This window comes from Danio aesculapii, chromosome 9, assembly GCF_903798145.1.
Source record: "Danio aesculapii chromosome 9, fDanAes4.1, whole genome shotgun sequence".
Taxonomy (NCBI): Eukaryota; Metazoa; Chordata; class Actinopteri; order Cypriniformes; family Danionidae; genus Danio; species Danio aesculapii.
Window position 1 is genome coordinate 51,202,473 of NC_079443.1, and position 12,111 is coordinate 51,214,583.

Here is a 12,111-nt window from a genome sequence, read left to right on the forward strand (position 1 = left end):
TCTACTGTAACATTCATGTTTCATGGTTGATATTCTGTGAAGCAGGGCTGAATGGTTCTGTCAATGGAAAAGCAAACTGGAGCTCAGCCTCCTCCACACCTTCTCCAGATCAGAGTAAGAAAACCAGCCCAAAACCAGCACTCCACCAGCTCGAGGACAAAACCAAACACACAACAAAAGACAACAAGGTATTTCTGAATCATTACTTCACTGAATTTCTGATATAGGCATATTCAGATTTATTTATTTTTGACTGAAAAAAACTCTGTATCGGTTTTCAAAACTTTTCGACATCTAAATTCAGCTTTATTAAAGTACTTATACATAAACAGCATTCAATGTTCTCCAGATATTCACAGCATGTTTAATATGTGCTGTAAAGTGTGTGACCATGTGTGCATGAGCGTGAGTGAGTGTTTTTAAACTTGTGTGTGTGTGCGCGTGCTAGGAGCATGCAAGTGAGCGCGCGTGTGTGTGAGCGCGTGTAAGTGCGTGTAAGCAAGTGTGTGTGCGTGTGCATGTGTGTGTGTGTATGCGTGTGTGTGTGAGCGCGTGTGGGACATGTGTGCATGAGTAAGTGTGTGTGCGTAAGCAAGTGTTTTTAAACATGTGTGTGCATGTGAGTATGTGTGAGCATGTGTGTGTGTGTTTGTGTGTGAGCGAGTGTGTGTCAGTGTGTTGCCGCTCATGTGTCGCTCTTCCTGGCAGAAGCTGTGCAGTAAACCGTCAGGCGTCTCCATCAACAGCGACAGCCAATCAGCATCCAGCTCTGACATCTCCACTGATGCTCTCAGCAGCTCTGACTCTGATGACCTGGAGGATGAGGATGATGAAGATGATGATCAGAGTGATGACAGTGTGGACTCTGAGAAGTGTGTAAAAGAACAGAAACGGATCCGAAAGGTATATGTGGTTTTGTTTTATTAATCAAGACTAAACTGAAACTAAATAAAGTATGAAGTTAATTCAAATCATTAAAGATAGATTAATGGTATTTAAGTAACCTTTAAAGCAACACTTGAATGTTAATGAGCCATGTTAAAGTAAATAGATTACAACAAAAGTACCAAGATCTTAAAAATGTATTTTAAATACAATAATGTGCATTGTTGGTAAATGTGTATTAAAGGGCACATAGTTTACCCCTTTTTTATGATATTAATATTAATATTATGGTTCTTTTGAGTGTGCCATTTTAGGTTCAGTTTAAAACACAATTCAGATTTTTTTATTATAATGTGTTAAAAAGTGTCATGTTGGGGGCGTGTCCACAGTTCGCTGATTTATGAGTGTGTTGCTTCACATGTAGATTAGTTTCAGCTTCCCGCCAACGTAACAAGGGACATACAGCTACGAGTGTGATATTGCATTCATACAACAGTTCAACTGTATAATCATGTACATAAAAAATAAAATCAAACACAGAGAGTCTCAAAATTCTTTTATATGAGAAACTACCTTCCACCATTCATTCTTATCTGCAGCTGACGTCAGAACAGCAGAAACCATTGCTAGTATTTGAATGATTCTCTAGCGTAATGTCTATAGTGATGACAAAACAGATGCTTTTGCTCACATTTTAAGATTATAAGACTGAACGGCATGAAATGCCATCAGTCTAGACATCAACCGTCTTTGATTTGTTAAGTATGACAGGCTGATGGCCACCAATGTGCTGAATGTCAGAAATTATAAATATTTAAAATAAGCACAATCCTTATAAATAAACTGCATAGTTGCAATGTAAACAACTACTGTATATTTTCAACTAAAAAAAACCTCAAAAGTACAATATGTTGTCCAACAGCTGCAATATTTGTCAAACTATAGTGAGTTTATTGATCTGCTGTCACTCTATGTGAGTGGAGTAATACAGAAGGGTGAAGGGGCTGTAGGAGTTCTGATATTGCAGAATATCGCATGGCTATCAGCCAATCAGAATCAGACAAAACTGTTGTATTATATTTATTTATTTATTTATTTTTATATATATATATATATATATATATGTATATGTATTTATTTATATATATATATTTATTTATATATATATTGTTTTTTTATACAACAATTCTGTCTGATTCTGATTGGCTGATAGCCGTGCGATTTTCTGCAATATCAGAACTCCTACATATATATATATATATAATAACCCAGTATATTTTTTGCTTGCCCAGGATGAAATGCACACAGACAGGAAAAAGAACTGCCACGCTTTACAGAAGCAAACACAGGATCTTCAGAGTTCATTACAGCTGTTGAAACACATCCAGGCCTTCAGACCCACAGAAGAGTCCAGCAAACACACCAGCGTCATTCAGCCCACAGGGTTAGCTGTCAGCGCTAAACCACTGGCTTTAGTGACGAGACACAGAGACACAACGTCCCATACAGACTCAAAAACTGACACACACCCATCAACTATCAATGTGTGTTCCTCTCCTACACCTCCGGCCTGCAGATCCAGGAATAACCTCGACCCGAGCGTTCACCACTTCAGCAAACAGGTGATTGAAACACAGAGAGATGGAAAGAAAAACTTCACTGAACTTGTAAACAATGCCATCTCTAACGGCAGGTTAACAAAAACAGCAGGGAAAATAAGTATTGAACACATTGCCATGTTTTTTTCCCTGAAATAATATTTCTAAAGGAGCTGTTGACATGGAATTGAACAGATTTTGGTAAAAACCCAAACAATACAAACATAATAATAATAAAACAACACAAAAAACTCTGAATGAGTTGTGTGTAATAAGAATGAAATGACAGAAGGAGAAAGAGCTGAACTACTGAAACGTATTTAATACTTTATATAGGAGGCTTTTTTTGTGGTGGCAGCTTAAAGACGCCTCTCATATGGAGAATGAAGTCACATGCATTACTCAGGGGTGAGTTTCTCACAGACTTCAACAGAGTGTCAAAATCTTGATGCTTCTGTGGGTCTCATCTATCAAATCTGAGCTTTATTTAGTATTTTCTATTGGATTCGAGTCAGGTGATTGGCTGGGCCATTCTACAGCTTGATTTTCTTTCTCTGAAAGCATCTGAGAGTCTCCTTGTCTGTGTTTTGGATCATTGTCTTGCTGAAATGTCCACTCTAGTTTCATCTTCATCCTCCTGCTAATGCAGATGTTGGACTGAAGCTGCTGAAATTCATTTACACTGAGGAAGGGCAGAGGCTTGCTGAAGAACTGCTGAGAGATTTCAGCTGCTGTCTGGGCTTTCCCTGCCTTTCTACACCTTCCTTTCTTCATGTGTTCAATACTTTTTTCTGCGTCATTTCATTTTATCACACAACATCATTTGTAAACTAATTAGATTTGTTTTCTTTGCATATATAGATTTCTTTGTTTGTTACCAACATTCGGGGAAAAAGTCAACAGCACCTATAGAAATATGTTTTTTAAGAAAAATGGTGACTTCAATATTCAATAATCAATATTTATTTTCCCCACTGTATATAACTTTAACTGTTAAAAAAGCTATTAGTTACTAGTTAAAGTAATTTGCCACTAATAAAGTTATGCTAAATAATTACTTAAACTTTTATGAATTTGATTGTAATACAATAATGTGCACCTTTTGTAAAGCTGTTTTAGAACAATAATTTTTATTGTGAAAAGAGCTATACAAATAAACTTGAATTGAGTTGAGTTGAAAAGCATGCATGTACAGAGGATATTTGGAGAACAATGGTACACTACCAATTAGAGCTGCACGATTAATCGATAAAAGATCACGATCTCAATTCGACCCTACACACGATCTTAATTCAGCTTTTCTAGATATCTCAATATCTCAAAATCATTCAGAACGCAGAGAGAACCTTATAATTCCAAGGTGATGATATGTTTGAGAATTAACAATAATAATAGCCTACTCATATTAACCCTTATATATGTATATATATATATATGTATAAATATGTATATATATATATATGTATATATATATATATATATGTATATATATATATATATGTATATATATATATATATATATATATATATATATATATATATATATATATATATATATATATATATACATATATATATATATACATATATATATATATATATATATATATATATATATATATATATATATATATATGACACTTTAAATTTGGAAGACAATATATTTTAGGTGATAAATATAAATAGAGACATTTGTGTGTGTGTGTGTGTATTGTATATCAGGGGTCTTAAATTCAAGTTGTCAGTCATCATTGCAGTGGCTGACAAATCATAGGAGGTCATTTAACATTCAACCACAAGAAGAAAGTGCAAACCTGATGTTACTGATGAAAAAAGTCTCCGTTTTCAATAATTTTTCATTACTTTGTTGATCAAATAAATGTATTTATTTAATTATTTAATAATTTTTTTTATCCATTGTAGAATCCAGAAAGAAAGGGGCAATATTCATAATAATAATAATAATAATAATAATAATGAATGTTTTTAATAATCTAATCATATTAAAATGATTTCTGAAGGATTATTTGACACTGAAGGCTGGAGTAATGATGCAAAAAATATGCCATTGACTCAAGAAACAAATTTCATTTTAAAATATATCCAGACACAAAACAATCATTTTAAATGTTAATAATAACAACATTACTGCAATTTTTCAGATAAAATACAATCTTTAAAAGCCAGTAAGTGTAGTATACTATCTGCATAATTCAGTTTCACACTTTATTAATTTTGTGCAATATAATCAATTCAATAAGATATATTACTTGCCTGTTTGTTCTGGTATTTATGCATATGAAGGCAGCATTCACTGACTGACAGATCAAATAAATAATAGCATCTCTCTTTCCCATCAGCCCTCGCTACCTCAGGATGTCAAACTGCGAAATGAAGCACAGAGCATCCAAAATCTTCCATGCGGCAATCCATTCCAATCTCTTCCCACCGAGAATCATCATCATCATCATCATCATCCCGCTGAAGTACAGGACGCTCCTCTCGCCCTCATTACCAAACCTCGCACCCATAAACCACTGCTGGAGGCCACAAATCCAGCATTCAGCAGTCCCATTAATCTCAGTACTACAGCACGCTGCTCTGCTTTACCCAAACCTGGCCAAAAAACAGCACAGAGGATTATAAAGAGAGAGAGAATCTCATTGGTGGAGAACATCAAGGGGGCGGAGTCTGACCTCATGAATAATAAAGACTCTGATGACTCGTTAATGGAGGATGAGGATGGAAATGACGCTTCGGATGACAGTGTTTCAGGTAAGTAGGACATTTAATTATTATTATTAGTCCGGTTATGAATCATACAGTTAAAGGCAAAATTATTAGCCTGCCTTATTATTAAACTGAACTTCATCTGTGAAAACTGGCCTGAAGCAATTTTATGTGTGTTAAGCTGCTTTAACACATTATGCGTTGTAAAAGCCCTATAGAAGTAAAAATGAATGTTTTTCAAAATACTTCCCAAGTACTGTTGAACAAAGCAAGACATTTTTCACAGTAATTCCTATAATATTTTTTTTCTTCTGGAGAAAGTCCTATTTATTGCATTTTGGCTGGAGTTAAAAGCAGTTTTTCATAATAATAATAATAAAAAAACAATTTTAAGGTCAATATTATTAGCCCCCTTAAGATATTATTTTTATTGATTATCTACAGAATACCACAGTTTTCCAATGACTTCCCTAATTACCCTAACTTGCCTAATTAACCTAGTTAAGACTTTAAATGTCACTTTAAGCTGAATACAAGTATCCTGAAGCATATCTAGTCAAATATTATGTGCTGTTATCATGACAAAGATGAATAAATTAGTAAATAGTTAGTAATTAGATTAAATTAAAATGTATTTAAAAATCTTTGTTAACCCTTTAAATGCCCCACAAAAAAAAAGCATTTCTTGCATTTCTTAGATTGCATTTCTTAACTCCTAATGTCGATGTTAACACACTCAATGCATGTTTCACATCACATAATTTCTAAAATATCTCCCTCTACCAAATGGTAGATATGTTGGTTTATGGTAAAAGTACCAGAATGATTACATATACTATGAAAAGTCAGAAAATATGAAGTGTAAGACCAATTTATTTGAAAACATAATCAAAAATAAACATTTTTGAATAGTAAGTCATCTTTATTTTTTGACGGATGCCAAAAAATATTTCAGATTCTCATTTCACATGTTTTCTTCTGTTTTTCTTGTGTAACCCTCAATGCTGTGTAGTGTAAACCTTTACACTGACTTTAACAGTCGTTATTTAGAACAGTCAAAATACGGCCAACCATATAGTAGAGCTGGGAATTTTTTTAAAAGGTTTAAAATTCTCTCAAAATTAAAAATGTCCTCGCTAGTCTGCATGGGCCCTGTTACGTTCTCCTCAACTCTGTCTAGGGGGACACAGGAACGCAACAGAATATTAGTGGAGTTTTGTGTGTGTGTGTCAGCAATGAGGTCACATGAGCAACTTCTCAAAGGACTAAACAACAAAGAAAATGCAACTTGAATAAAGATTAACAATATTTATTAAAGGATTAAGGGAGGGTTCCAAAAGAAAAAGGCTTCAAGAGGGGGTTCAAGCCAAAACAACAAACAAACGTTCTCTAACTGAGAAGAAGGGAAGAACTGAATCTATCAAAGAAAAGAAAAGAAAAGTACATCAAAAATACTCTCACTCCCTTACTAACTAAAACAGGAGAAAATGGTTACAAAAAGAAAAATGGCACCCCCTCCCTACTAACCCAATCCCAAATTAACAGAATAAGGAGTGGATAACAAAGTAGTATTGAAAACAAAAATTAACTTACAATCAAAAAGAGTTCGAGGCAAAAGCTATTTCAGATGATCAACAGCATCAACAGAACTTAAACAAATTAAAGCTCCTAATCAACAAATTATGCTTAAAGAGACAAACTAAATATATATTTATAAAGCCTCACAAAAACAAAGCCTCCACACACACACACAAACACACTGTTCTAGTGGAGAACTGCTGTTTAAATGCCCACTGCTTTTCTCATCCTCCAATCACGGAGTGGTTCATAAGTGGAAGGAGGTGACGGTCATTAGCTCCTACTAGGGTGTAGCAGAGAAAGAAAGAAAGAAAAAAAAACTACAGAAACAAATACGTCCTGGGACGTAACAGCCCTTTAAGAGTACATTTTAATATATGTATTTTTCATGCAAGATTCTTTTGCTTGGTGGTATTTAAAATTGGTATTGGTAATTGGTAATTAAAAGATGGTTCATATTTAATAGTGATTGACCGATTGCACCACTTAATAAAAACACATACATAATAATCTGCAAAAATTTCAGTTATTTATTTTTAGAAACGATTTGCTAAGTGATATTATTTAAATATCATTATATATTTATTAGTGTGAAGCTGCTTGAAATAGTATATTTTATAAGGAAATTTGTAAACAATTTAATGTTTTTTTCTTCTAGACTCTGACAGCAATTTAGAGAGTGATTCTGACGATGACGAGCTGGACACAGATGTAGAAACGGACCGAATGCCACTCAAAATCAGCAAATCCTCAGCATCTGTGCTAGACTCCTCCCACAGCACTAGTCCCGCCCCTCTCAATCTGCAAGTTCATAAGACCTCCATCACAGCCACACCCACTATTGTGACCAGCTCTGGGAATTCAGCCAATCACAATTCATCGGTCTCGCTTTACAGTGTGGCCACACCCCCAGGTAGTGATTGCAAATACAGTATTGGCCAAAAGTGCAGGGTAATTACTATTATTTAATGTTTTGAAAGAGGACTCTTGCTCGATTCACACCAAATATAAAGAGAACATGCACATGGTGACACTTGCTCCAGGATTATTTGCGGGATGTTTTTTTTTTTCTTTGCACAAATGTTTTTAATATCCAGAAGATGCAATTGAGGTGAATACAGCAAGTACATGAAATTTACCAAGCATTTCATGTCATTTGCACTGCCCGGCGGAATTTAGCCTTTATTTGTGGATTTGTATTAACTTTGTATGTCATCTGCTCATGCAGATATTTAAATGAGCATTTTTGTGAGGTTGCCACAGTGGAATGAACTGACACCTATTCTGGCATATGTTTTACACAGCGAATGCCCTTCCAGCCGCAATCCAGTACTGGGAAACACGCATACACATGCACGCGCACACACACACACACACACACACACTAAGGCCAATTTAGTTTATTCAATTCACCTATAGCGCATGTGTAACTGTGGGGGAGCACCTGCAGGAAACCCACACCAACACGGGGAGAACATGCAAACTCCACACAGAAATGCCAACTGGCCCAGCCAGGACTCAAACCAGCGACCTTCTTGCTGTGAGGCTACCGTGAGCCACCGTGTGGCCCATTTTTAACATATGTTAATACAATTTAACATAATCTTTCTCCAGTCTTCAGCATCACACGGTCCTTTTAAAACCCTTTTACTATGCTTGATTAGCTCTGTTGCCTCACAGCAAAAAGGTCTCTGGTTCGAGTCCCGGCTGGGCCAGTTTGCATGTTCTCCCTGTGTTGAGGCATGTTTCCTCCGGGTGCTCCGGTTTCCCCCACAGTCCAAACACATGCGCTATAGGTGAATTGAATAAACTAAATTGAGGTAGTGTATAGTGTATGAGTGTGTGTGTGAATGTGAGAATGTATGGGTGTTTCCCAGCGCTGGATTGCGGGTGGAAGGGCATCCGCTGCATAAAACATATGCCGGAATAGTTGGCGGTTCATTCCACTGTGGCGACCCCTGATAAATAAGGGACTAAGCCGAAGGAAAATGAATGAGTATGGCCGCTTAAAATTAAACTACGTGACAGAAATAAATGACATTAAAATATAATCAACTGGAATTTCTTGTCGTAATTCTCAGTATTATTATATTTATTGTGCACTTGTTTCTTGTCATTTATATGTTTGTTAATCTGCCTCTAGGTAAAAGAAGAAGGGTCACAGATGAATCTGCATTACGAAAACCTCTAGAATACGGGTGAGTTCTTACTTTTAAGGCCACGTCATGTTTAATTATTGCTGTTGTATCACTGCATTTAAATTCACTTCTAGTTTTTTGCATTGAATTTATTTACAATAACCTTAAAGGGTTAGTTCACCCCAAAAAAACTATCCCACCCTTAATTTACTCACCCTCAAGGCATAGAGTTGTAGATGAGTTTCTTTTATCAGTTGAATGCAGTCAGAGCATTTTTTTTTACCATATTGGGCTCTTCCAGCTTGAAAAGGGCAACAGTTGGCTTCTTTTTATCAGCAGTCCAAAAGATGTCCAATTAAGTGCATCCATCCATAATAACAAATGTCTTGTGCAGCTCTAGAAGGTCTTGTGGCATGCGTTCTTTAAGAAAAACATCTATATTTAAAACTGTTTTGTGTAACATTACACGATTGATGACCAACTAAACTTCTCTGACCACATTTCTAGAACTGCTCGATCTTGCAGATTCGCACTCTATAACATCAGAAAGGTCCGACCCTTCCTATCTGAACATACAGCTCAACTCATTGTTCAAGCTCTTGTTCTCTCCAAACTGGATTATTGCAACTCTCTACTAGCCGGGCTTCCAGCTAATTCTATCAAACCTCTTCAGCTGCTTCAGAACGCAGCAGCACGAGTGGTCTTTGATGAACCCAAAAGAGCACATGTCACTCCGCTACTCACCCGTTTGCACTGGCTGCCAGTTGCTGCTCGCATCAAATTCAAAGCTCTGATGTTTGCTTACAAAGCGACCTCTGGCTTTGCTCCTTCGTATCTGCTCTCACTTCTGCAGATTTATGTGCCCTTCAGAAACTTGCGTTCTGTGAATGAACGTCGCCTCGTGGTTCCATCCCTAAGAGGGAAGAAATCACTTTCCTGAACTCTCACATTCAATCTGCCCAGTTGGTGGAATGAACTCCCTAACTGCATCAGAACAGCAGAGTCACTTGCTGTCTTCAAGAAACGACTAAAAACTCAACTATTTAGTCTCCACTTTCCCTCCTAATCTGTAACTGCCTCTCTGGCTATACCACTAACTGTACTCTCTCTCTCTCACAAAAAAAAAAAAAACATTACTAATGCTTTGCTTCTTAGACTTTACACACCTGAAACTTGTCTACAGCACTTATTCACTGTTGCTCTTATAGATGGGTAAATTGCTTCCTTGTCCTCATTTGTAAGTCGCTTTGGATAAAAGCGTCTGCTAAATGACTAAATGTAAATGTAAACATCCAGCGGTTGCCATCCACCATGTTCTTTTTGAGGTTATTATTTTTGCTGCATTAGCGCCACCAGCTGGACAGGAGTGTGTTTTTCTAGCTCTTAAGTGTGAACCGCAAGCGCAGTAGAAACAAACATGGAAGCTCAAGTAATAAGAGACAGACAAACACCCTTGTCTAGTTTTAATTACAAAAATGCATAGGCTCTCTAAAGGATAGTGGTGTAATGAATCACAAATCTCAGATCAGATCATATTATGGTGTTTTAGTCACGGATCGGACCATTTTTCAGATCAGCCAAAAAAGGGGAGGAGACAAATGTAATTTGCTTTCCATCTATTACGAAAACAACACTGCAAGACACTTCTGGTTTTACAAACAGAACTTAAAAGCTGAATAAACATGAATAGTAAAATATTCAGTACTGTGAAAAATTCACTGTTACTACTACTGTTGCTGAAATGTTGATATATTACATTATCATTTGTAACACCCATATTTATTTGTCTCATTTTCAATAAATGATTCAGTTCTTCACTCATAAAACTTCATGTTTCATTGCTCTGTGTCATTTTTGAAGGATTATTTAGTGGCATATTTATGATGGCATATTTATGATGGCTGGTTGTCGCCACCTACTGGTTAAATAATGTAAATGCTGCCTACAACTTTCATTTTTTGAGCGTCAATGCATATGACGATGATTTTAATCTTTACCATAAACATCAGAGGTTATATCTAAACTATAAACTGTTATCCCAGTACTTCTGTGTACTGTTTGTTCATTTGAGTTGCAAGTATAGTGCTAAACCAGGTGTGTCCAAGCTCGCTCCTGGAGGGCCGGTGTCCTGCATAGTTTAGCTCCAACTTCCTTCAACACACCTCCCTGGAAGTTTCTAGTACACATAAAATGACCTTGATTAGCTGGTTCAGGTGTGTTTAATTGGGTTTGGAGCTAAAATATGCAGGACACCGGCCCTCCAGAATTGGGTTTGGACACCCCTAGGCTAAACATTCATTCATTCATTATCCTTCGGCTTAGTCTCTATTTCAGAGGTCGCCACAGTGGTATGAACCGCCAACTATTCCAGCATTTGTTTCACACAGTGGATGCCCTTCCAGCGGCATCCCAGTCTTGGAAAACACCCATACACATCCATTCACACACTCATACACTATAGCCAATTTAGTTAATCAATTCACCTATAGCGCATGTGTTTGGACTGTGGGAGCAGCCAGAGCATCCTGAGGAAACCCACACCAACACACCACACAGAAATGCCAACTGACCCAGCCGGAACTCGAACCAGCGACCTTCTTGCTGTGAGATCACTGTGCCACCTACTGCTAAACAATTGAAACAATTAAAGTGGCTAAGTGGAGTATCGCTAATAATAAATGGTTGGACAAAAGGTTTTTCTCTCATGTTTCAATCTTCTGATCAGATTACTTATAGTTGTTTAGTTTATGTAAGATTTCACTTTATATATCTTGCTAATTTCTGAAAGCTCTTTCTGTGTGCAGATGGCAGAGAGAGACGCGTATCACTAACATGTCTGGCCGTTTGCGAGGAGAAGTGGCGTATTTTGCTCCATGCGGCAGAAAACTCAGACAGTACCCAGACGTCATCAAGGCAAGAAGAAAAACATGCTTAAAACTTCAAATCTGTCAGTATTTGTTAGATTTATGGACTCGTTTTGATGCCGTTTTATTTATCTTTGCTTCTCATTCTTCACAGTATCTGATCAGAAACGGGATAAGCGACATTACACGGGATCATTTCAGCTTCAGTGCTAAAATAAAGGTTGGAGACTTCTATGAAGCCAGAGATGGACCGCAGGTAATTTTACGTAATTTCATTGGACTTTAAAGACTGGCTTAACAATTGTCATTTGCTTTAAT

General features: G+C 36.6%; 1 protein-coding gene across 1 annotated transcript in view; it reads left to right on the forward strand.

Annotated features, from left to right (window-relative positions):
* The window catches only part of LOC130235494 (bromodomain adjacent to zinc finger domain protein 2B), an 82,371-nt gene that overhangs the window by 430 nt on the left and 69,830 nt on the right, over window positions 1-12,111 (forward strand). The window contains exons 2-9 of the mRNA XM_056466083.1: window positions 46-188; window positions 709-903; window positions 2,178-2,552; window positions 4,844-5,258; window positions 7,450-7,707; window positions 8,935-8,989; window positions 11,734-11,842; window positions 11,948-12,049. Coding sequence (XP_056322058.1) covers window positions 46-188; window positions 709-903; window positions 2,178-2,552; window positions 4,844-5,258; window positions 7,450-7,707; window positions 8,935-8,989; window positions 11,734-11,842; window positions 11,948-12,049 — 1,652 coding nt within the window. The remainder of the gene's footprint in view (window positions 1-45; window positions 189-708; window positions 904-2,177; window positions 2,553-4,843; window positions 5,259-7,449; window positions 7,708-8,934; window positions 8,990-11,733; window positions 11,843-11,947; window positions 12,050-12,111) is intronic.